The 25,625-nt window shown below is 48.7% G+C and overlaps 1 protein-coding gene across 13 annotated transcripts in view; it reads left to right on the top strand.

Annotated features, from left to right (window-relative positions):
- Positions 1 to 19,430, top strand: part of GLCE (glucuronic acid epimerase) — a 66,390-nt gene extending 46,960 nt beyond the window's left edge. For 8 of the 13 annotated variants that reach the window (XM_068958225.1, XM_068958226.1, XM_068958231.1 and 5 more), the window contains 3 exons: positions 7,077 to 7,660; positions 11,640 to 11,885; positions 15,274 to 19,428. In XM_068958225.1, coding sequence (XP_068814326.1) covers positions 7,090 to 7,660; positions 11,640 to 11,885; positions 15,274 to 16,298 — 1,842 coding nt within the window. In that variant the 5' untranslated portion in view covers positions 7,077 to 7,089 and the 3' untranslated portion in view covers positions 16,299 to 19,428. Of the gene's footprint in view, positions 1 to 4,027; positions 4,238 to 7,076; positions 7,661 to 11,639; positions 11,886 to 15,273 lie in introns of those variants that run through there. The other 5 variants (XR_011143700.1, XR_011143701.1, XM_068958229.1 and 2 more) reach the window with 4 other exon arrangements.
- The last annotated feature ends 6,195 nt before the right edge of the window (positions 19,431 to 25,625 follow it).

Below are 25,625 nucleotides of genomic sequence, written 5' to 3'. Positions count from 1 at the left end.
GGTAGGGTTTAACAGCAAATTTGCTCTCAGGCCGTCCGTTGCAGACTCCGCACTGGTTGCAGCCTTGGGAGAAGGGTTTGACACTGTTACGTATCCATTAGCGAAACCTTTCTGCTCTCGTCTTCGTCGGCCTCTTTGTCATGAATTTTTCAAGTTCAGCAAAGAAAGAAATAGGTTTGTAAGCGTGCATCTTTAATGGCAAATATAACTGGAAATAGCTCGTACGGGGAAGCTGTCAGAATCATATGAACGCTTCAGACTAGTGAGTGCAGTAGCTCGCGGGAGGAACCACGCTCCAGAATTGCCCTTGGGAGTATATATCAAGGCACGTTGAATTTATGGGGTAATAACTAGGTTCTGTGTTGAGGGTATGCCAGAAATACAGACTAAGGATTTTGGTCAGCACTTTTCAGGATTTGTGTGCGCTGAATTTACTGGATACTGGAATTTCTTAAGAGGGATTAAACAAAATGATCCCTTAAATAAAACTGTAGGTGCTTGTAAGAATTACGCTGTGGTGTGTGCCAGATTTTCTTCTTCTATTTCTAGATGTTTATTCTTCCATTTGATTTTTACCCCCCTCCCCCTTCTAGGGCTGTTCGGATTAGTGTGAAATGAGTACGCTGTCCTATGTACCGAATGCTTGGTATTTTATATATAGCATAATGAAGGTTGAGAAGACATCTTAATTCTTGTGCTTGGAATTTTGTGCTATTGACTTGGGATTTGCGGAAGGAAAGAGTCCTGTCATTCCTTTTGACAGTAAAATATAATAGCTGTTACAGCAGCACTGCAAAATACTGCATTTTATATAAATGGTAGCTTAATGTTGCTGACTTAGACTTTTTAAAAAGTAAAATCCTTAAGGAAGGATAAGTTTATGAAATGTCAGTGGTCAAATGAGTTCAAGAGAAGGCTTATATGGTCAGTTTAAGAAAAAAGTTGGGCTTGGCTTAAGATCTTTGATAGCTGTAGCTAGCGGGTGTATGCATTACAGAAAAGTCAATCAGTGGCCACTTCATACATAGAGAAATTGCATCAAGCTCCTAATTTGCTGCAGCGGAACATTTATCTCTAGCAGAGGAGGATGTGATATAGCATTTGCTGTAATTTAACATTTACAGATCAAGACGCCTGTATAACTCCCACTGAGGGAGATATCTTAAACTATTCCAGTTTACTGAAACAGTTGTATTTTAATGGTTCTTGGAAGACCAAAGCAATGCCAGCTATAACTGCAATTGCCCAGTCGGTTCCAATACCCAGAAGGAACTGAAGTGGTGAACCGGAGAACTGGACTGGTTGGGCTGGTGCTGGTTTTGGTCAAAAGGAAATGCTTGATTCATAGCCCTTGATAACAAAGAGTAAGTACTAAGAATTATTGTTAGCCAGCAAGATTTAATGGCAAAAGAAGTCAAACAGGTGCATCTTTTCCCTTTTTTGAGGGGGCGGATGGAGGGGGAAGCTTGCATAGGGCTAGAGCAATGCACAGGGAAACCGTTTTGATACGCCAGGCTTGGATTTCTCTTCTTTCAGAGAAGATGCTGCTGACCAGGGCTTGTACTCACAGACTTAGAGACCTGCACAAACATTTCTTCAGTTGAGGCCGTTAGCGGGCAGAACGGAACGGGCCGCTCTGTACCCCAAATCCCTGTGTGTATCTTGTGTGCTTGTACCGCATGCCAGGAAACTTCCTCTTAGGTATTTGGGCTTTGCTGGACCAATCGGTTATATATCTTATGGCTTGGTCCCATAACCTTGCATGCTCTGATTCAAGTTTATTGATCTCAGCTGTATGAAAAGTCTTGTCGGGTTGATTCATGAGCCCATGGGCACACCTCTGCGAACGTGGGCTTGACATGCAGCTGTGCGAGCTGTGCCGTGACCGTCCTTCTGGGAGGCTCTCCACAAGACTAGTTTTGGATGATCTTTTTTACTTGGAGACTGGCATCCATAATTTGTGTGGTTTTGAGCTTTTACTTGGGCTGTATGGACACCCTGTCAAGAAGATGTCCTAAAAAGGAGTATCCGTTCTTACTGGGTAATTTGGCTATTTCTAGTCTCTCTGTGGTGGTGATATCCATTGCTGCCCTTCCATCCATCCGAGACAGCTAGAGTACAGCAGTAGTCTTCTTTCATGCTAACTCTCTTCAGCTGTTTACTCAGCTGTTTAATTTGTTCCTGGCCAAGGCATTGTTTTGCAAAGGGTTATCTAGGAATATGCTTTGACAGTGTGGAAGTTCTCAGCTAAGCAGGAGGCCGATGCTCTGGAGCAGCAGCGAGCTGTGGTCCTGCCAGGACGAGGAAGACCGGCCGGTCAGTGTAGTCTGCAGCTCGCGTAAATCCCTGAGAAACGAGACGGGCTTCGGACGATGCTTGGATGTATCTGCAAAGCAAGTTGCTCTGTTTAGGGCTCCCACTAGTGCCTGTTCACCTCCCTGGCTTATTAGAGAAGATCCAGAGGAGGAGAGGTTGGTTGGTTGGTCTTTGCGTGGCTGTTTTAAATGGGCTGTTGCTGGAATTGGTAAAAGCTTTTAGTAACTCGCCTACCTTTTTTTTTTTTTTTTTTCCCTTGAATACCCAGAAGCCTGACAATGGCCTGAACTTTAAAATTTTTACTTTTAATGTATTCAACACTTTTTTTGTGGCTCAAAAAGCCTGTCTTATAAAGGACTTAGGTTTTGTTTGGGGGGGATTTTTTTGAGTATAATAAATATCTCAGCAAATAATTTAGTTTTAAGTGAGTACCAGAGCTAATTCTGACATTCACAGATACACGACTGTGATGGCTGATTCATAATTCATGGCATGGCATACCAAGGCATGTCCTTATTTCCAGGCATAATTAATGCCTGTAGCAGTAGCGAGAATATTTTATTTAACCCTGTTGTTCTTTTTATTAAAACCAGTGTTCTAGAAACTAACACCCCACTTGAATTGGCAAAATAAGTTTCTGTAATTGCATCCCTTTTTTGGACACATTTGATACTAGCTGTTCACTCTGTAGGAAATGTTAGTTTATTGCATTTTAATTAGAATATGATAAAGTGATAAGTAGTTGCTGTAAAAAAAAAAAAAAAAGCTCTAACGTTTAGAGCTCTAAAAGCTCTAAATAAAGCTAAACAAGCATTAATTTGCAGGTTATTTGCATTGTCATTGTTCTAGGAGAAATCTGAATTTTGACTCCGTGTACTGTTAAAATAAACTGCTGTGAGTGTCCTGCCTGTGTTCGTTGCTGCACGTTGTGTCCCCGCTGGAGCGATCTCTTTTGTCACAACAGAAACGACCCGTCAGCTGGGGGCTCAGTTTTCGGGTGCCAACCACTCTTGCTTTCACCCTTTCAGACTTGTGACCTCTAGTTTGGGAACTACTGAATTATAAGATTTAAACAGCTTAATAAGTTGGTAAAAGGCCGATGAGGGGGAATTGGTCACGGTTGCAAACAAAAACAGGGCATTGCTCTGTTCGTGATTTCTGTAGCCCCAAGTAGTAGTTTAGCATTGGCGAAATTTCCTTTAATTCCTGATTTCTCTGAAGTATTTACACTTCAAAGGCTGTAATTCCAGTAATACTTTGGGGGGAGGATCAGCTTTTACGATGAACGACCTATGCCTTCAGGTTTAGGTCTGAGATCGCTCATGCACAGCCTTAGAGAAACTGTTTATATGTTCCAGCAAAACAAGGGGAAAAAACAAACATGAATATCATGGATATATTGCTTCATACCTTTAAAAATACTTTCCGATGCTGCACTCCTTAAGTCTTTTAAGTATTGTATGATGAAATCCTTTTTATAGCAGTAGCAGGGGAATAAACCAATTTAACACAGTCCCTTTACAGGTTTAAATTACCTCTTTCTGCTATTGAAATTCTGAATTCTTTTTTTTCTACAGTTGAATAAAAATCCATCTATCCATTTAGCATGTGAAAAGCCTCTATTTCTAGATTTTTTTTTTTTTTTCGGTGACCGGAGAGACTTAATGCGATGGTTCTTGGAAAATACTCTGCTTCTCTGAATCCTTTTCAGTTCACTTTCAGCGTGCACAAACCCGCTGTCGGCGCGGCCGTGCCCCGAGCCCCGGCTGGACGCGCTCTCCTCTCGCTAGCAGGGTGCGAGCGGCCGCCTCTTCCTTGCGTCTTCCTTGGATGCATCCGCCGGCGGGACCAGCGGCGCAAAGCTGACCGCCTCCCAGTTTTCCTCTCGTGTTTTGGGAAGCCTCCGAGACCCCTGCCAAAGGTACGCCACGGAAAGCCGCCTGCCGCACCGGCGGCACCTCCCTCGCGCTTGCCCGGGACCCACCTGCCGGCCGAGAAGCGGGTTTGGAGGATGCCGTGAGAAGCAGCGCGCTGGGCCTCCGCGGTCCGGGCCGCCCCTGCCCGGCGGGGCCCCGGCCGGGCTTCTGCGCTGCTCCGACCTCTCCGCCGTTCAAGGCGGCGGGAAACCAGACTGAAGTGGAAGCTGCGTGTACTTGTGGCGTAGCCAGGACCTTTTCACCGCTGTGCGGTAACACGCAAATCCGTTTTAAAAACGGGGAGGAATGGGCACACGGATCTGTAAAAAAGCATGGTGATGTCCTTCCCCCTCCTCGCTCCCCATCCCCCCATAATCCAGATGGTTTAATTAATTTTAAGTGAGTTTTATAGGTAGGGGTGAAGTGTGTCAGAAATGTTATTCTCCATTTAAAAGTGAATTATCCCTTTGTATAAAAAGAGCAGAGCATATTTGTTGAGGTCATCCCGAAAGCATCATCACTAAAAATTATCTGCTGATGCAGAAAATTGGATTTATTCTTATGCTAGCATTTCCATAAAAATACAATTATGTATAAATTTATGTTCTCTAAAAGCTTGTAGTAAACTGGGCTTTTAGAAAATAGCACACTTATCTTTTAAAGTCCAGTTTTAAATGGCCAGATGGCGCTTACAGTGTGGAAGCATAAAGCCAGTGAGAGAGAATTCATTATTTCCATTTGCAAACGAGAGGGCGGGGGGGGGAAAAAACTTCAGGCAAAACTCCTTCCAGTGGTTGCGCGGTGTGGCTTGCGCGCATCCGTCGGCGGAAACTACGGGCGCTTCTGGAGCTGTTCGCGGCCGTCGGCGTGGGTCGGTCGGGTGAGCGCACGGGCTCCTCTCGGCCCCCCTCCGCGGCGCTTCCCTGCGGCGCGCGGGCGAGGAGTTCGTGCCCGGCCTCAGCACAGCTCCAGCCTGCCGGCTCGGCTCGGTGGTTTTGCGTTTCTTTGTTCGGCCCCGTCTCCAGCCCGGGAACGCCAGGCACCTGCGCAGCGCTTGCGGCAGCCTCGCTCGGGAGGCCCCGGGGAAGGAGCGCTGCTGCGTCGCGAGGTGGCCCTCGGAGCAAAGAGCTCCGTAAAAGCCGAGGGTTTGGCTTTCCCTAGTGGCTAACGCAGTTAGGAAGCACAAAGAGGTAAAATAACGCAGTTAGAAAATACAAAGCGCTAAAATATTTCCGAATTCTTCACTTGGTTGCCAGCTGAGCAGCGGTTTCGAGGAAGAGGCGCCTTCCGGTGGCTGCGCTGGACTGGAGCTGCTGGCAGCTGGCGGCCGAGCGCGGCCACGGAGAAGAAGCCCGGACAGCAGCGCGCCCTTCCCGCGGTGCAGCCCGACCCGCGCTGCGCCCGCCCGGCTGCTCGTCCCCTCTTCCCGAGGCCCCCGGGAGCTCGGCGTCCCCGAGGCCACCGCCGGATGTCACGTTTGGCTCGAACTGAGCCCCGGGTTCAAAACGCAGCTCGGTGGCTCTGACAGCGCAGTGGCTTGAGCTTAGCAGGGAGGCAAAATTAAACTTCCTTTTAATGAGGATTTTGTGAAGTACGTCTTAAATATTCCTGCGTTTTTGAAAAACGCATCTGTCATGTCTTTGGAAGTCTTCATTCCTCAGCGGAAGCAGAGTCCTTTGTGTGAATGCGCTTTCCTCACCTCCCCGTCAGTGACGGAGCAGCGTGTTGCTCAGCCTCAGTTCTCTCTGCGGATGTAAAACTGGTGTTTGAGTATGTTTCTCGCCAAATGAGTTTTATCTGGCAAAAACAAAATCCTGAGAGAAGGTTTATGTTGTTTCTGCCTTCTCCTTGTGAAGCGGGAAATCTGAGCCCCGGAGCCCTTCAGCAGCAGTCTTGTCCCTTGGGACAGCCTGATATTTTCCCAGTCTGTCCTTAGTTTTTTAAAGAAGCTTTAACGAGACTTCCCTGGCCTTTGTCCCAGGGAGAGGTCGGGCTTGGACAGAGCTGCAGTTAAAAGCACTGCATGTTCCTCGGTTAGCATCCTGCTTGCTCCTGTTCATAAACGTTATTTTTCAAAAGTGCCTTTGAGGTGTTGGACCGTCACGAATTGATCCAGGTTTGAGCGTTAATTTCATATCAGAAAAAATTTAGAGCTTGCAGGTGGGCTTTATATATATCTATATAGATATAGATATCTTTGTGTGGGTGTGTGTATATATATGCGTACATATGAATATATCTCTCTTGTTATATAGATATCTAAGTAATTGCAGCTATGTGAATTATTGATGTCTCTAAACTTCAGGTGTTGATTATCGGGCCGTCGCGCTGAAGAGCGCTCGCCGTGCTGGACGTGTGCCCGCGAGTGGGTTTTTTGCCCTCGCTCGTGTCTGGCGGTTGCTGTGAGAGAGCCTTTGCCGATTCCCTGGTAGCTGCCGCGCGGTTTTTCAGCTTAGAGCTCTTTATTTAGCGGGAAGTTGCCCTGCAATTACTGCTGTTTCTGATCTGTCCTTTACGTTTCACAAAACGGTCTTAACGCGCTGCCGTGTTGTCGCAGCCTAGTGCTTCGGAGATGAGTCGTTGGTTGGGATGTGTGATCTTGTCGAGTTTTGGAGAAGGAAGAATGAAGGAGAAGGGAGGGTTGGCCAAAAAAAAAAGCGTCCTCTCCTAGGTGCCTGCACCCGATCCCTTCCCACAGCATAGCCGGTACCGTGCCCGTGGCAGTACCTGAAATTGAAACGGATCCTAGCTGTGTTTTTAATTAGCAGAACTGACAGTTCTTGCTTTAAAGCTGCCCAGCGCTGTTGTTTGAAGATGCTTTCCTCTTTTTTTTAATCTTTGTAGGTATGGTGTGAATATGCGTTGCTTGGCAGCTCGGGTCAACTACAAGACTCTGATCATCATCTGCGCCCTCTTCACGCTGGTCACGGTGCTGCTGTGGAATAAATGCTCCACCGAGAGAGCGGGGCAGTTCCCGCGGAGCCTCGGCGGCCGAGGCGAGGGCGCCGAGAAGCGAGCCGCCGCGTCCGAGAGCAACCCCTACGCCAACGACCCGGCGCGGCAGCAGAGCGAGGAGGCATCGCCGCAGGAGCAGCAGAAAGCTCCGCCGGTGGTGGGCGGCTTCAACGGCAACAAAGTTCTGGGACTCAAATACGAAGAGATTGACTGTCTGATCAACGACGAACACACGATTAAAGGCAGGAGGGAAGGCAACGAGATCTTCCTGCCCTTCAGCTGGGTAGAGAAATACTTTGAGGTGTATGGGAAAATTGCTCAGTACGATGGTTATGACAGATTTGAATTCTCTCATAGCTACTCCAAAGTTTACACGCAGAGAGCACCTTACCACCCGGACGGGGTGTTCATGTCCTTCGAAGGCTACAACGTAGAAGTTCGAGACCGAGTGAAATGCATAAGCGGCGTCGAAGGTTTGTGTTAAATGTTTCTTCATAATCGAAATGCTGCTTAAGATTTGCTGTCATCGTTTGAGAGGCAAAACGTCTTTAATTTTGTCGTGATGGTCTGAGGGATGGCGAGCGAGTCTCAGCGTTGTACGGCGCGTTGCTCTTCTGCCCGCTGCCTGCCTGCATCTCTGGTGCCAGGGGCTGCAGCGCTCCTGGCAGCGCCGCTGTCACCTTTAGGCTTTGTCACTGACGCTCGTCATATCTGTAAGGGAGCCAAAATGCTTTCTTAAAAAAAAAAAAAAAAAAATTTTGGCTCTGCTTTCTAAAAAGGCTCTCACGTCCCTGCGGGCACAGATTACGATCCTAGGGTGAGCGGTGAGACAGCCGCTCTGCTCGGCTGCTGTTTAATGTTTGGGTTTTTGTCCTCGGCGCCCACAGCGCGTTTAACAATGTACTGTGCCCTTATTTTTCTGGGAGGCGCAGGAGTTATCGCAACCTTCCACTTTGGCTTATTCTAGAGCGAGTGATGAATGTTTTGCTCAATACCACGGTGTGGGATTAGCTGTTGCCCAGACCAGCTGGGCCCGGTGCAAGTTCTGGGCAGAATAACTGGGCTGTTGTCCTGCTGCAGACGAGGGCAGATTGTTTCCTCGCGTTGTTCTGTGCAACGTTGTGCCGCTCGGTACGATGTGAGTAGATGTCAGAGAGTTGTTTAAGGGTTCAAAGGCACTTAAGCCACTGAAGCGTCATCTCATCAGTCCCTGAGTAAAATTAAAGTACGGTAAGACCTTTCGAATTTGCATTTTTGCTAAACTGCAATCAGTAATTATTACATGAGGTCTTTCCACTTCTTAGCAGAGATTTAATAGCAGAAAATTCTTGTTGGGCTTCATATTAAAAAATTAATGACTTTATAAAACTATTATAGAATGTGACACTGACTCTTATAAATTAAAGAGTAACTTGCATTTAAGGAATAAAATACACTAATCTTCATGCATCTCAGTGGTTGGTGATACTCTGCAATGTTGGTATCGTGGAAAGCAACCATATCATATGGCTGCTTCAGCAAGCTGATACGTTATGCAATTAGTTTGTCTATAAAGGATTCGCATAAATGCATAGGGTATGTCAATCCCCCTCCCTTTTTTTTAAGGTTTCTCATTACCTTTTTTGTTTTTTAACTTGTGCATCACCCAAATGAGTGCTTCTCATTCAAGATTCTTCATTTGAATTTCAAATGCATCTTGAAGAAAGGAAGCTGATCATTCACTAATAATCTTGGTGGATGTGATATACTGTGATGATTAAATTAGGGTATTAAAAAGGCTGGCTCCTTACCTCAGGCTCTGAGGCCTACCTCCGCTTGTTTTCAAAAAGCTCCACCATAGTACGTTTTTTCAGCGTTTTGTATTGATGCTTCCGAATTAGCTTCCTTGTAGGACGTCCGTCAGCTTGGTGACGTGACATCCCCCAGAGAAGGGAACTGGAGTTCTTAAACTCGTGGCTCTCCCAAAGGCGCAAATACCTCTTAGGAGGCACAGTCGCACCAAGCGCGAGTGCCCTCTCGCTCAGGGCTGGATCCACTGTTCTTCTGTGAGGGGCTGAGGAGACTGCTGGAGTCATTGCTGATTAACTATGACTTGTGAATGTTTAAAATAGCTATGGGGTACCTATTTTGTTGTTATCAGGTGGGTTTTTTGGTTTTTTTTCTGGGGGGCGGGGGAAGAGTTGGACGTAGGTCTTGAAGCACCGTCAGCGTTGGTGTTGGACGTGGAAGATATGTGGACTGTCTCTTGCAACTGCACTCTTTGAAATACTTGTGACATTTTTGAGCAAAAAACCTAAATTTAGTATGAAATAATTTGGAATCAGAATCCATTCTGCAGCCTTTTGGCTTGCAAAACGTGTAAGCTGCTGACTGGTATATACTGCGTTTAACTGCTATATACTTAAGCCTCAAGAAACAAGTGAGTTGAACGCTTGACAACTTCGTTATTTATCTGTAAACCGGACTTTTTTGCAACATGTGATTGAAGAGCTGTCATTGTGAAATGCGATGCCAGAGCCTGGGTATTGTAAAGGCAATAGAATTATTGGCATCTTGTAAACAGATCTGAGAAGTGAGATAGTTCTAGTTCGTGGGAAAGGAGTTTTAATACTAAAACACGTTCTCAAAAAGTTTTAGACTCCTACCTTGCATCATTCCAGTCTTAGAGAGTCTCATATTGTAACGTGATGAAAAATCTCATGTTACGTTTTTACCCCTCTTTCTGCACGGTTGATGTGTTCTGTTATGTCTTATGACCTGGAGAATTTAATCTTGTCCTCTGGTATACATTTCAAGTAAAGCTCTTAAAGCAAATTTTTTTTCGTCTTTCGGTCTCAGTGTGTGCGCTCTTAACTGAGAATGCTTAGCATTAATGAGAGAGGTGGCTTCCAGGAGTTGAGATGATACATGATGCTTAAATATTTCACGTGATGGTTTTCTCTTCAGAAAACCGTCACATCTCCATCAGTAATATTTATTAGTAACATGAAGCACAGAAATATGTATGAAAACTTATCTTTTCATATTTAGTTTAATCTTTTCATTACACCAGGTTTCAGGCAAAATTGGTTTCTGAGCTTGACATTGCCAAAGGGGAAAATGGAGCAAATGCTAACTTGTTTATTTTCATGTTCATTTTTCTTTCCTTATACAAAGATTTACAGTACAAAATATCCTTGATTTCCTGCAAGAGGGTCATGATGCTATATTTTTCACTTTGGATTCACACTTAGAGGTTGGGAATTTGTTCCAAATAAAATCTAGGTTGTGAGGAGAATCCTATTTTCATCCATATCTTAAGTATTGTGTGTTTGCTTGTTTTTGGAGGTATGACTTTTGTTTGAAAAAGTCTCTTCCGTGTATTTTGTATTCCTACAACAGCCATTGATGCAATATGCAGGTTGCTGGGTTTTTAACTGAAAAACTGAGGTTGTACCTGCTGGGAGAGCTTGAGGAGAAGGCAGGAGAGAGGCTGGAACTCGGGAAGATTTTCTTTGGGTGCATCTTTCCTATTTATCATAATGAAAGTTGGAAGTTTTATGTTGAGTATGGCTGTGTGACATTATCTGAGCTCATACGACGAGTTTTGCATGTGAAATGCTTTCAGGCTACAGAAGACACTGTGACCTTCCTAGTTTGAATCCGGTGTAAGGATCGTTCTCCAGAGACTTCTTTTGGTGGGTGCAGACTTTAAATAACTCTAACCCTAAAATAAGAGTAGGAAGATGTGCTTTTCTCACAGGCTGCTAGCTTCTGGGACAGGGACTCATCTGCAGAGGATTAATCCCAGGGACAGGTGGCCTAAAGCAGTGGCTCCGAGGACACCTGGGAGCTACGGGCAGAGGGGTCGGTGCGCGTTGTGCCGCGTTGGTGGAGCGCCCGGCTTGTCTGCACGGGCGTTGTTTCAGAGTGCGCTTGTGCTCTTAGGGAGCCGAGGCAATTGGAGCAGATTTGTGGATGCTGGGTAAATTGCTGCTTTAGCATCAAATAACTCTAGACAAAATCTAGTAATAACATATGCACTTAATTTACAAAGATTTGTGTGGCGTTAAAGGGATTGCGTTAGCTGTAACATCATTTGGAGATTTAGTGGTCTCCAGGGTAGGGGGGAGAATCTGTTAAGGCATTTTAAATATATTTTAAAATAAGTGTGATGCTTCAGCAAACAATTGAATGGGTATGGATGGAAGGCCATGATAAGGACTTCTCTGCCATTCACATCTGCTCAGTTTGGGCTGGTCAGAGACCTTAGTGTAAATGAGAGCAATTCATACTTTGAACGGGACGTTCTTTGAGTTTAACTGATGGCGAAGCCTACAAAAATGCAGTTTGCCAGAAGCAAAGCAGTGACTGGGCTATGGAGAAGGAAGAGCGCAGTGCTGCAAACACTATTTTTTGTTTTAAGCGTTCTGATAAAATACTCATTTTTTTTTTCTGCCCCTTCTCTTGTAGGTGTACCGTTATCCACACAGTGGGGACCTCAAGGCTATTTCTACCCAATCCAGATTGCACAGTATGGGTTAAGTCACTACAGTAAAAACCTGACTGAGAAACCACCACATATAGAGGTATACGAAACAGCTGAAGACAAGGACAAAACCGGCAGGTCCGTGGACTGGACTGTACCAAAAGGCTGTTCTGTTGCCACAGTATATGATAAATCCAAGTTCACTAGCGTTAAACAGTTTGTCACTCCAGGTGGGTTATTGTAAATACATAGCTGCTAAGCCATTTTTGTTAATTTGTCCAGATGGTACCAGCAGAGCTTTAACTTCCCGGGATTAATGTGTGTTCGTTTTTCCTGAGTGACTTCTCATCCTTGAGATCTCACCTGAGAATGTCATCTGATTGCAGTACTCCTGAAGTTTTTCTTTTCTTCTATTGCTTCTCAATCACTATGTTTTTAAAACTTCGCTATTTTAATGGGAAAGGCAGATGCACATACATGTATGTGGAGGACAATGCAATTCAACAGAGAAACAGTTGCGTTTCCTGAGCCTTTTAGCATCTATCTCAAAATAGAAGCAAAAAAAAAACTTTAACCAGTTCTGAAGCGTGGGAAATACTGCTGATGTGGTATAAATATAACCGTCTCTGTTTTCAGCCTTGAGTAAATGTGTGACTATTAGGTTGGACACCCCAGTCTCTTTTTACTGGGGCAAAACTATTTTTGCAAACCATGTAGATCTCAGTTTTGATTAACCCAAGGTGCCTTAAACAAGATGGAGCAACTGCAAATGTACTACTGAAGATCTAGGGCTACCTACCGCCTCTCTTCACTTGTAGACGTGTAAGATACGTTTTGTTGCTGTCTCTAGCGTTTACCATATTCTGTTTCATACTTACCAGAGGTTTATTTTGAGAAATTCATTATTTCATGCAAGAGTTTCCTTTGTGCTAGGACAGACTCATTAATAAGGACGTAATGTATTTTTCCTCAATCAATACCCATTAGAATTAATGAGTCCATTACTTAAAAAGACAATGAAGTAATTTTCAGTTGGCACCTTAGGCCTGGGCCTCTAGGGAAAAAATTGTCGAACACTCTTGTGTCTTTGTAATAGATAAATACAGGGAGAGGAAAGGCTAAAAGATCTGTTATGTATTCTCTCCTCATCCTTTATTGATGGCAGAGTAATCTTCAGAGCTTGAAGGCCGCAGTATGCATCCACTTGTCTTAGATGGCCTTAAGTAATGGATTTATAGGTGCTTAAGGCGGTGCAAACAACAGGCAGCCTTTAGTTTTCTTCTGGTCCTTAAAGCTTTTTTCTCTAATATAGTTCACTTTGTTATCATATAAGCATTTATTTACAAGAAAGTGTAAAACTTATTTGACAGGAATTTTGAGTGTGGATTTTTAATTAGACTTTTCATAGAAGCAAGTGTTGGGTAGCAAGGCACTCTGCTGCTTCTCCGGAAGCAGATACTCGTCTCCGAAACTCAAAGGAGTCGAAGCTTTTACTTTAAAAGATTTGAAAATGTGACATTTCGTCAAAATAATGGGTACAGCAGAATAGACTTTTACAATGCAAAACATGGAAATGGTCTTGATGCGAAATGTAACAGATTAGTCTGGGAGACGGGGAAAAGCCTCTGCTATTCGGGGGAAGCTGACCATAACTCATGTGGTGCCCATAGAAATATTTATGGGATTTTTCACACATCAAGAAATAGCAGCAAGGAAACAATCGTCTCACACAGGAGAATTTTATTCTGTGAAAAGCTGTTAATTTAAAATGACTATCTTTAAATGTTTATCATCCCTCTGTGCCTTCAAAGCTACAGGATTTGCACACAGCCTTACAAACTAATTAGCCCTTTGATCTTCTAGTATAGGGTTTTTGGGGGAGGAGTTGATTTTACGTTTTTAAATCTAGCCTGAGAGAGAACACTGGATTTTATTATGTGGTAGTGCCTAGGAGCTTTATTTAATTTTTTTTAATTAAACAAACTGAATTTTGCCCGTGGAGAGGTTAATAAATACTTTAACATGTTAGTCCTTCTGTATTCTTTTTTTTTTTTTTCTCCCTCCATTAAACTACTCAGTGAACTGGGGTTTTTAGAACTGTCAGGTTGGGAAATAAAAAGTAATAGATTTAAATATTAGTCCCAGTGGTTTTCTGAGTACTTGTTTCTTAGCACTCCTCGCTCTTTTGCTTAAAGCGCAGCTTTACTTAGAAATGTGACTGCTAAAGTGGCACTGTGTTGTTTTTTTCTGTCAAATTAAATTTTCAGTTTGGAACAAAAGGGTGAGGGTGCTTTTCTATTCTAAACTACAGAAAAAGAAAGCCACACGGGTTCCCCTCGTGTGCATCACGGGTGGTAACGTGGGCGCCGGCAGGCCTCCAGGTATGCCTGTGAAATACCCTGCGCTGAGACTTTGCACCGATACTGACAGCGAGCTGCCACTCGTTGGGCATTCAAGCTGGTAAAATAAGAGCAGGCAAGGAGCAGCCTGGGGGCTCGGTGAAACGCCAGCTCGAGTTGTCTAGCGATTCTGTAATAAGTAAGGGCAAAGTGCCAAACTTGTTCTCTGCACCCACTTGTCTTTCTATCGAAAGCTCAAGTGAAATGTTAAGATGTTTTTCTGACCATGTTTCTGAAGATTATAATGTACCCAAGCTAGCCATATTTATCACTGAAAAACCATAGTTTATAGTTTTATTGCTAAACGGTTTAAAACACAATGTGTATTGCAGGGGGGTAGCTGGTGTTGACCTGCAGAATCCTTTGGCTGGGGGGGGACATCCGGCAGGCGAGTGCCACCTCCACCCAGGGCAGGCCCAGCTTCGACATGGGCTGCTCGAGGCCTTGCTCGGCTGAATTTTGAGCATCTGCAAGGATGGAGATGCCACCATGTTTGACTACCCTTATTGGGATTTTTTTCTCCCTCCCCCTCTAATGTCTAACTGGGGTTTTCATTTTTGTAAGTTGTGTGCTGTGCCCCATCCCTGAGCACCTCCAAGAAGAGTCTGGCTCTGCCCACGCCGCCTTGTCCCCAGGAGGCAGCTGAGGACAGCAGTGAGATCCCCCGTTAGTCTTCTCAGCGCTGGACACAGCCGGCGCTCTCAGCGGCTCCCGTTCCTCCGTGCTGTGATTACCGTAGGGCTTCCAAAGATGTCCGAAGCTCATGGCAACAACCACCTTACCCTCTTTTGCATCTTGGTCCTTTTGTCTCCTGCCAGCTTTCCTTTCCCTCAAATTCCTCTGGTTGCTGTTGCGCTCTGTTGTCTGTTACCAGAAGAGTCTGCTAAAGCAATTCGTCGATGGCCTGGCGTCCCCTCTCCCAGGGGAAGCAGCATGTCCGTGTGAGATGCGAAAGGGTTCTTCCTGGTCCCACGAGAGTCAGCCTTCACTCACTGATGTGGTTTTATGGTTAGATAATACATAATAGTGTATGGGAAAAGGAGAGAATGCTTGAATTTTTTACTGGCTAACCTAGAAGCGTTTGGATTTTGTCTGACCATGTGGTTACCTCTGGTAGTTAGGCTCCACATCTTTAAGCGTTTAAAAAAAACAACAACAACAACAAAACAAACAAGTGCTTTACCACTTAACAAGGTGTTTTTATTTGTTTATTTTCCAGAAAATACCGAAGGGGTATCTCTGCAGCTTGGGAACACTAAAGATTTTATCATTTCTTTCGATCTCAAATTCATGACAAATGGGAGCGTTTCTGTGGTTCTCGAGACGACAGAGAAAAACCAGCTCTTCACAGTACACTATGTCTCGAACACTCAGCTGATAGCTTTTAAGGACAGAGATGTCTACTATGGCATTGGGCCTAGGACTAGTTGGAGTACAGTCACAAGAGACCTGGTGACTGACCTGCGAAAGGGTGTTGGTCTCTCAAACACAAAAGCTGTAAAGCAGACAAAAATAATGCCCAAGAAAGTGGTTAGGCTGGTAGCGAAGGGGAAGGGCTTCATCGACAACATCACTATCTCGGCCACGGCTCACATGGCAGCCTTTTTTGCTGCCAGCAGTTGGCTGGTGAGGAACCAGGACGAGAAGGGGGGCTGGCCCATCATGGTGACACGGAAGCTGGGGGAAGGCTTTAAATCTCTGGACCCGGGCTGGTATTCTGCCATGGCACAAGGGCAGGCCATCTCCACGCTCGTCAGGGCCTACCTGCTGACGAAGGACCACGTATTCCTCACTTCAGCTTTACGGGCAACAGCACCTTACAAGCTGCCGTCGGAGCAGCACGGGGTCAAGGCGGTGTTTATGAACAGGCACGACTGGTACGAGGAGTACCCCACCTCTCCCAGCTCCTTCGTTCTCAATGGCTTCATGTACTCTTTAATTGGGCTCTACGACTTGAAGGAAACCGCGGGGGAGAAGCTGGGGAAGGAGGCAAGGCTTCTCTACGAGCGGGGCATGGAGTCGCTGAAGGCCATGCTTCCCCTCTACGACACCGGCTCAGGAACCATCTACGACCTTCGCCACTTCATGCTCGGCACTGCTCCCAACTTGGCCCGCTGGGACTATCACACCACCCACATAAACCAGCTCCAGCTGCTCAGCACCGTAGACGAGTCCCCCATTTTCAAAGAGTTCGTCAAGAGGTGGAAGAGCTACCTGAGAGGCGGCAGGGCAAAGCACAACTAGAGCTTACAACCAAAACCGTTGTTTCTGCTGTCTGCGGGAAGGATTGGACTCCTTAGAGCTAAACAAAGGTACATTTTAAAAGGTTGCATACTAAATTTTTATGGACTCTTTCAAAGAAGTGATCCTTAGAACTGATCTCCTGAAACAATTGCATTCCAGCGTGATAATGTTTGGGTCTGCTGGGTGGGATCTGGCATAGAGCCCCGTCCAGGGACTGAACACAAGCGAGTAGCTTCACCTTGCTCCCCTGCCCGCAGTGTGTTCCACAGTGAAATTCTCCGCACGAAGCAACATCCATTTGTGCTCCTGAGTTTGGGGACGTTTTTATTTTTCCTTTTTGTAGGAAAATATTTACAGAAGCCATACAGGTCTTTAAAGTCCGGCACTTGCCTGAAAAGTTAGTATGTGGCCTCTTTTAAAATGGAGTTGTATGTGTATATGTTGGGAACAGCGTAACAAATCACGTGGTGTACTGCAGTAAATGTGTATTTCCTTGTAGCCTGGATAGTGGACAGTGTATCTTTTTAAAGGTGTTTCTTTTTATATGGATTCTTTTCTTGAGGTGAAAAATTACAGAATTTTTTTAATTCTATATATTGAGATACTTAAACTGTATGTTTTCTTTAAAGCTGTGTAAGCAGAAACCACATAGTCAGCGTGGAGGCTTCTCGGTCATGTTAGGTAAGCACAACGCCGCGAGGTCGCTGACTGCACAACGCCTGCAAACATGCCGCCCCCGGTTATAAAGCCAAATTTACAGTCATGTTTGAGGTTTGCTGGTGTCACCGCCTCCCTTGTAGCTGCAGTCTCTAGGTGGGGAGCCGGGTGTTTCGTACTGTATTTTCGATGACGTTTGAGAAGTTTCTGCAAGCATTGGCAACTTCACTCTCTGAGAGACTTGTGTTAAATCCTGAATGTGACATGGAGCTAAGTGTGAGTAGCGCATAGAAAATTTCATTTGAATTAATTAATGTTTTCCTATGGTGATTTTCATTTTTAACCTGCTCTACGAATATCAAGCGTTTTAAAAATTAAAATTACCCCATAGGGCTTTCTAGCTCCGCTTATATTTTAATATTAAGTTTTGCCTCTGACTGAAGTCTGACTCATTGCTTAGGGGGTTGTTATATCCACGACCCTGGTTTACTCGGTGTGCTTCGTCTCCGTGGTTCGGACGGGCGAGCGAGGGTATCTGTGCAATAACCGAACGCATCCAACCCCGACACTCGCCCTGTAAAGGTGTAACGTGAAAGAAACCAGGAGGTTTCTTCTTTATATCTCTAAATTCTTTACACCGAGCATTAGTCTGCCTTTTCAACATGTAGATTCCTGGTTGATCCAGAAAAATAAAACCAACCAGTTGTGTCGTTAGACCGATATTGTTTAATCTGGTAGCGTAGGAGATACTGGTTTATCAGCTCCGTTAATGCATGCTGAGGTTTGTTCTCTGAGTCCTAGACTCTACAGCTGCAAACGTTTACCAACACGAGAAGGACATGTATCAGCTTTTTTCTTTTTCTTTTTTTTTTTTTCACTGATGCTATTACATGTTGTATGTTCTAGGTGTGGCTTAAGATGTTCGTACTGAGGACAAAGTCCGTTCAAACCACAGAAAAGCTGGGCACATGGACAATGTACATCTTGATTTTCTTTTTTTATTGTATTTTTTATTTCTCACAGAAATGAAACGGCTTTGATTACTTGATCTTTGCAAACACACGATATGATCGTATTAATTCGTATGAAAAGTGGATGTCGTAGGAGAAATTTCAATACCAAAGTTAGCAGAGATGAATTTTTTTTTAAATTCACACACATGCACGCACACACACACCTACTTCCTTTACAAATGACTGGTCCTTATTGCAAACAGAGAAACATCTTTCTCCTGCATGTTTCCTCCATCTTTTGCCCATTTTTGATTCAGCGAATATTTGGGTACTGCTCAAGAGACAGTATGAGTGCCTTAATGAGGCCGTAATTTCCTCTTATTTTAAGGAGAGCTTAAAAATAACACTGATCTTGCAGTGTTTCATTCGAATCGACTCGATAGCTGTTGGGCAGATTAGCGCACAAGCATAAGTTGGCAACACCAACAAAGAAAGTCCTGTCAGACCATCTTATCCTGAATATCTGGATTGCGTTTTTGTTGACCTTTGTACATGCGTAAATTAAACCAACCCGCCATCAGAGGTAGTGGAAATGAAGAGAGTTAGTGTGTGGATTTCTCCTGTTTGTTTTTTTTTTTTTAATAGAATTGTGCAGTGGAAGAGGATTTTTGGATATCGGTGCCCATAACTTCATTGAATTCACTTATCTCTTATTCCTTTGCTTTTCAGCCTTCAAACTGACAAAGATCTTAGCGACTAAGATCTGTGTAATCTTTCCATAAGGCTTTTACTGTACATATAGAGTTCATGGGAAGCATAGTGCGCATGGGTGTATGCAAACCAGTGACACACAAGCACAACTGTAAAAGTGTGGCAGTGCTGTTTTTCTTGGCCATTGTGCAAGACATTCACTGAAAGCTGCTATTTTCATTCACCGTGTAATTGTACTTTATTTTTTCTACATTTTTACATGTGGGATATACACCATGTGTTAAATATGCAATAAATTGTTTACAGGATGCCCTTGTAAAGGGTAGTCCTTTGTAAAGCTGTACAGACTTTGCAGTTTAAGCACAATGTGCACGTTAGTTTTATATACAGCAAGACATGACTTTTTGCAGAGGGAAAGGTTCTACTATGTTTATATACAAAGTAAATGGATCAACATTTGTGCTTAATGTAAAGCTGCTTTATAAAATTGTAAAATAAATTTTTCTATCTTAAGACAAGCGTGGAGTGTTTTCATTGCATTGGTTGATGCCTTCTCGCCTACGTGTGGTTGCGGGATGCGTACCTGCTGTTTGGGACTCTTCTTAATGGTTTTTGCGATAGCTCCTTTTAGCGTATTCTAGAAGGCTGTTGCTTCGAAGTAAAATGAGAAATGATATGTCTTTGAACTGTTACGAGTGTGGTGATTTGGGGTATCTCATGTCTGCCTGTCCATGGATGTGTGTTCTGCCTTCTCGAGTATTAAGTTGATGCGGTATGTTGCCAATGTGAGTTATTTCTGCGAGAAAAGTATCTAATTTTGAGGTTATATAGTTTTTGTGAAGTAATGCTCTTAACTAGTCACTACACGACTATCCTAACAAAGAAGATAGATGGTCGGTTGAGATTGCATAGTGACCTATGCAGGAAGTGCCTTAGTTGCTAAAATCCTCTATTTTCTGCTGAAAACGTGCGAGTCCCCCTCTCTATCAAAATTCCAACGAAAACGGAATTGAGGCCACCTCAGTCTTGTCCGTTCCAGGGCCGGAGCGATGCTCCCTACCTTGATACATAAGTGCAATTAAATTGGAGATACTTTCCTGGTCCGTGGAAGATTGGCGCCTCCTCAGCTGTAAACATTGACCTACATACAGCGTGTCGCTTTTGACTGTGTCTTGAATAGTTTTGTGTGACTGAAGTATGTAGAAGACAACCTCCACCGCTGGGCAGACCTTCCAGGGCCTTCTCCCAACTGCTCGGATGAAAATATTGATTTTCATTACTTAGCAGTTTGTTCAAAATGTATGAATTGAAAATAGAAGTGGATTTAAATATGTTGTCTTGGTGATGAATTTGAATGTTTGCTGCTCAGTTTGTGGTGAAAGGAGATACATTTACCATCTGCCTAGAATGACTGATAACGCCCATGTATGCGGTACACTTCCTGAATGTTAAATAGCTGCTTCTATAATTTACTAATCTCTTTTCCAAAAATGGAAGGAGCTATTTAAATGCCAAGTGCGCAGCGTTTTAGCGTTGTATGAAACGGGGCTGAGTTTTGCTATGGTGAAGCGCAGATGTGAAACACATCCTGGTGCTCGCAATCTCGACTCTTCAGGACAGTAAACATGTTAATAGCTCGTCTCGCTAAATTTGTATCGCTCGGCAACTTGCTGAGCAGCCCTCGTTCGGCTGAACTAACCGAAGATCAGCAGCCCTCTGTGTGCCAGCGTGCAGGACGTTGTGCGGTAGCACCTGGAGAGCGCAGCCGGGGAGGGCCGCGGCGTGCTGGCGTTTGCCAGCGCTGGCAGGGCGCCGGCTTTGCTTCCAGCGCTGCTCGAGCTGAAGTCCGAAGTTTCTAACGGCCGCCAGGGCAGGCCGCTCGCGGCCAGCGCGGGAAGGGGCCAGTATTTGGGGGAGCCGCGGACCCCTCGGCGGGCAGCCCCGCTCTGCCGCCCGGGCTCGCGGTGCGTCAGCGGCGTGCTGCCGCCCCGTCGAGGAAGCAGGAGCGACGGCTGCTTGCGCCCGGGTCACGCGCCGGCCGGGCGAGCGCGGAGCCGGATGCCTGCTCGTACGTACATCTCAGCAAAACGGTTTGGGGTGTGAAAAAGAGGCTTTGAGGAGCCTCAGAAACGGGTGCGTTGTGCAAGCTCGTTGGGCGAGCGCGGGAGCCGGCCGGGAGCTCGGGATCGGGCACGGGGCGAGTGCGGGAGCCGCCAGGCAGCCGGCGGTCCCAGGTGCCGCTCAGCCCCAGCACGCGTTTCCGAAACGCCACTGCATCTGGACTTGCAAAGCAAAAGCCACAGCGCTGCAGTGCGCCCGGGGGGCTGCTGCCACGGAAAGGGGCCGGGAAAGCCAGTGCTTTTGTTTCGCCTGAATTAAGGCAGCGTGGCCGGTTCTCCCCAGCGCGCCTCGGTCCACGGGAGCGGGGGCTGCCGCGTGCCTTGAGCATCCCTGCTCCCGGCAAACCCCGCTGCCCCGGGGCTGCTCCTGCCCTCGCCCCGGCACGGGCCGCAAAGCTCCCCCTCGGCCTTCGGGGCCCATCGGGGCCTCGGCTTCGCGGCCGCTGCGCTGCCTCCTGGCCCGGGAATCGAACCCGCGTTTGCGTGGTGCCCTCGAACGCCCCGAGTGAGCCAGGGCCGCCGCGGTGCAGCCGCTGGCTCGCGCGCCGGAGCGTCTGAAAAGCTGTGCTGCTGCGGAGCCCCTTCCTGCGCCGGGGGACCCAACGGCGTTGCTTGGGTGGGGAATGCTCGCCCGTTAATTTGATCACTAAGAGGCTTGCTTATTAAAATCCCTGCTTTGTCCCGCGCGCTAGCGGGGCTTGGCTGGGTCTTGTTAAGCGCTCTGGTGTTCCACTGTATCTTTTTGTTTTTCCTGTGCCTTGTTTGGACAATCAAATGTCAGCAGAAGCAGCTGGTGGTAAACAGCCGTTTTCCGCTGCTCGGGGACCTCAAGATTGGCTGCCGTGTGCTTAATGGAGAGATGAGCTGCTTAGAGCGAATTAAATATTAATACTGTGGATTGGTCTCTTCAATGCGCTAAACCTTATTTGTGCAGCGCAAATCGGGAGCCAGCTGTGCCCCAGCACCTCGCGGGAGCACCGCGCGCTCGGCCCCGGCCCGCGCGGCCGGGCGGGAGAGCAGCCGAAGCGCCGGGAAAGGCGTGATGGAGAGGGAGCTGGGGGAGCGAGCGGTGCGTTACCCCGCGGCGCCGGGTCGCGCATCACCCCGCAGTAACGCGCGTGCGTTACCCTGCGGTGTCACGGTTGTGCATCATCCTGCATTAACGCACAGGCGTTGCTCCCTGGTGCCGTGGTTGTGCATTACCTTGCAGGGATGCACGTGCATCACCCCGCGGTGCCGTGGTTGCACGTTATCCTGCAGTAACACGTGTGCATCACCCGGCGGTGCTGTGGTTGTGGCTCCGGGGGAGAGTGGTGCACAGGGCCACGTTTGCATCTGCTGCGGGTGGACGTGGGCCGCGGGCAGCCTCTGCCCTGGCGCCTCTCCTGCAGCAGCCCTGGGGACAGCCGTCGCCCCTGCCCGCGTCCTTCCCACGGGTTTTCCGAGCCGATTCCTCCCCTCCGCCTGCGGCCTCCTCCCGGGCAAGCAGGGCCGAAGCCGCGCGGCCGGCGGCGGCTGGTGCTCGCAGCTGCGCCCCCGTCACCTGTAGGTCCTCCGTAAATCCAGCAGCAATTTCTGCACTGGCACCTTCCTCAGTCTTACATGCTCCGTAAGCAGAACTTGTCAGCTCGTTCATTTTGTAATTAAAAATATTAATTAAGGTGGGTCAGAGCCAGAAGCTGTTGCACGGGCTGTGCAGCACCAGCGCCCGCATCTGGCTCCGCGGGGCAGGAGGCTCCGTGCACCGGCCCCCGCCGCGGCCCTGGCCGGAGCCGCAGTCCCCTGCAGCCGGCGGGGAGAAGCAAGGTGCAACCGAGAGCCGCGGGCGCTGCCGGCCCGGCGGGGAACCCGGGGCTCTTGGTTAGGAGCTGTGCCCAGCAGTACTTAATTTTTTGTTCCTGTTGTTCTCGCCCGTTCCAGCGATGTGAGGCAAAAGGCAGGCAAGGGAAAGAGGGGTTTGGGTGACCTTGTTTCTGCAGGTCTCTCTAAAATCAGGTTAGGTCACTTGTGCACGAGTCCGGACATACCGCTAAAGGCACAAGTTTCACATGTGAAGTTTAATTACCAACTCTGCCTGCTCCGATCGCTCTGCTCCCAAGTTTTGCTGCATTTTCACATTCTCTGTCTCCCTAGGGCGAATATCCTAAATGTGCAAACGTCGAAATAGCTGCCTTTAGGTTGCCCTGGCGTTGGGCTGCTGCAGCAACAGAGACGCCCTCGGGTCCCCCCCCCCCGGCCCCCTCTTACCCTGGCCGGGCCCGATCATCGCTGGCAGCTAACGGCTTCGCGTTGCCAGCAGGAGTCCAGGATTTCCCTCGGTTTCGCTGCCCGCGGGCTGGCGCCCGGCGGCGGCGCTGCGAGCTGCTCCGAGAGCTGCCCCCAGCCTGCCGTTTCCGTAGGTTGGGGCTTTGCGTGGGTGTTTGGCATTTGAGCAACCTAACTTGGCTGTAACTCAGGCCGACGGGAGTTTATATGCCGACCTAAATCTGACATTAGGCTAAGCCCCAGCATCTCCCATCTGAGTCATTTTTTGATGACATATTTGTCTGCAGCTCGGCAAACGCGCTCCCTTTTCTGGGATACTATCAGCAGGCAGAAACTGCTCTTGCTATCCTCGCATAAGTAAAGCAAAATACAGAAAGGTATAAAGCCTGACTCTCCCGTGCTGGCAAGTACCAGGTGGATAAACCGCAGGATGGAGGGAAAGGGCAAACACGAAAAGGAGAAGTCCTGGGGAGCTGCTCCTGTGTGCTGAGCTGGCGCGCGAGCCCGGCTTGGCGAGCGGTGGCAGCGGCAGGTAGGATCCGCACTTGCACACTGGCCTCTGTCGGGCACGCATCTGCAGGGCTGTGCGTTGTGCACGTGCACATCTGGATGTGGACGTGCACATCTGCAGGGGGTTGTTTACGTGCACACCTGGGAGTGGACGTGTGCACTCGGAGGGGGTGTTTGCACACTTCTCAGAGGTGGAGGTTTGCATCTGCAGCGGGGTGTTTGTCTGCACATGGGGCGGCGGTGGGTGGATGGGCACATGTGCAGGATTTGTTTACGTGCACATCTGCGACTGGACGTGCACATCTGCAGGGGTTTGTTTACGTGCACATCTGGCAGTGGATGTGCATGTCTCCAGGGGATGAGTGCACACGTCAGAGGGGCGGACGTGTGCATCCGCAGGGTTGTGTGCCTGCGCATCTGGAGGTGGCTGTGCACATCTGCAGGGGTGTCCCCGGGGGTGTGTGTGTGAGTGTGCAGCACCGCTCTGCAGAGATGCTCGCGTGTGCATGGGTGCACCGCAGGGTGTGCGCCCCTGGGTGTGTGTGCCCGTGCACTGGGCCGTGGGCGTGCACACAGTGCTGTCCCTCCCTGGGTCCCTGTCCCCGTGGCAGGACCGTGGCTGCGGTGCAGGGGAGCCGCACATGCAGCCGCAGCACGCTGGGCCGGGGGCCGGTGCTCCCCAAAGCTGCGCGGTGCTCCCGGGCTGGCCAAGATGGGGCCGCGGACCCTGCACTTCCCCTTACCCAGCTCGCAGCAGGCGCTGCAAGCCACGCGTCCGGGCGTCCTGCCGCAGCTCACCGAGCCCGAGCGGCTGGGCACCGCGGGAAACGCTCCCTCCGCCCCAGCCGGCGGTGGCCATCGCGGTTTGGCCGACCGCGGGCTGCCGGGGAAATCGCGGCCCCCTCTGGCATCCCTCGGTTTGGCGCTGCAGCCCCTGGGGGTTCAGCGTGGCCGTTCCCAGAGCGGCTCCGTGCCGCGGCCAAGGGGCCCCCGACCCGAGGGCAGCGCCGCCGGGGACGCCCGGACTCTGCGCCCCACAACCGTCCCGGTGGAAAAGCCTTTTTCCAGTGGTTCGACGCCAGGGACGAGCGCTAGCAGCAGCTCGCGGCTGGTTTGCGCTTGCTGCTGCTGCTTCGCAGCTGCCGGGAGCTGCCCGCGTTTCGCCTCGGCTCCCCTCGTGTCGACACTCTCGGAGCCGCTGGCAGCGGCGGGCTGCAAACGCCGGGCGTCGCAGGGAGCCGGCAGCCTGCAGCCGCGGTGGAAACGCTCGACGCGGGCCGCTCCGCTCCCGGCGGCGCCAGGGTGTGGAAACCCCCCGGCGGCCGTCTGCGGGTTCCCCGGCGGTCTGCGACGACGCAGCAGCCCACTCCTTCTTTTCCAGAGCGTTTGACGGGCAGCGGCTCGTACGCCCGGGCAGGCGCGAGGGTGAGCAGGATAAATCCGCGTCTCGGGCTTCGCGGGGAAGAGATGCAGGAGCCGGGGGAGCCTGCGGGAAAACCCGTCTTCGGCTCCCGCCCAGGGCAGCAAGGCTGGAGGGGGATCCCCGCCGCGGCTCTGCCCCGGCCGAAGCCCCCCGGCGGGGGACGAGGGGCCGGGCGGCCGCGGGGGTGAGCAGCAGTGCCCGAGCACCAGACAGTGGTTTAGAGGTGAAAAGAGCTGGATGGAGACAGAAGTGCAGGGAACGGTTTAAACACACGCGAAATGTCGGGAGTGGGTGAAAGCCAGCGTGTTCCTGCTGCTTGCTGCGGGCCTGGGTGACAGCGCCCTGGGGACCGGGAGCGGCATCCTGCTGGTGGGATCTGTGAGATCCGCACCCCAGCGATGGGATCTGCACCCCCACGATGGGGTCTGCAAGATCCGCACCCCAGCGATGGGATCTGCACCCCCACGATGGGGTCTGCGAGATCCGCACCCCAGCGATGGGATCTGCACCCCCCACGATGGGGTCTGCGAGATCCGCACCCCAGCGATGGGATCTGCACCCCCCACGATGGGGTCTGCGAGATCCGCACCCCAGCGATGGGATCTGCACCCCCCACGATGGGGTCTGCGAGATCCGCACCCCAGCGATGGGATCTGCACCCCCCACGATGGGGTCTGCGAGATCCGCA

The sequence above is a fragment of the Struthio camelus genome, chromosome 12 (assembly GCF_040807025.1).
Source record: "Struthio camelus isolate bStrCam1 chromosome 12, bStrCam1.hap1, whole genome shotgun sequence".
NCBI classification, from domain to species: domain Eukaryota; kingdom Metazoa; phylum Chordata; class Aves; order Struthioniformes; family Struthionidae; genus Struthio; species Struthio camelus.
This window is presented reverse-complemented; position numbering and strand designations above follow the sequence as displayed.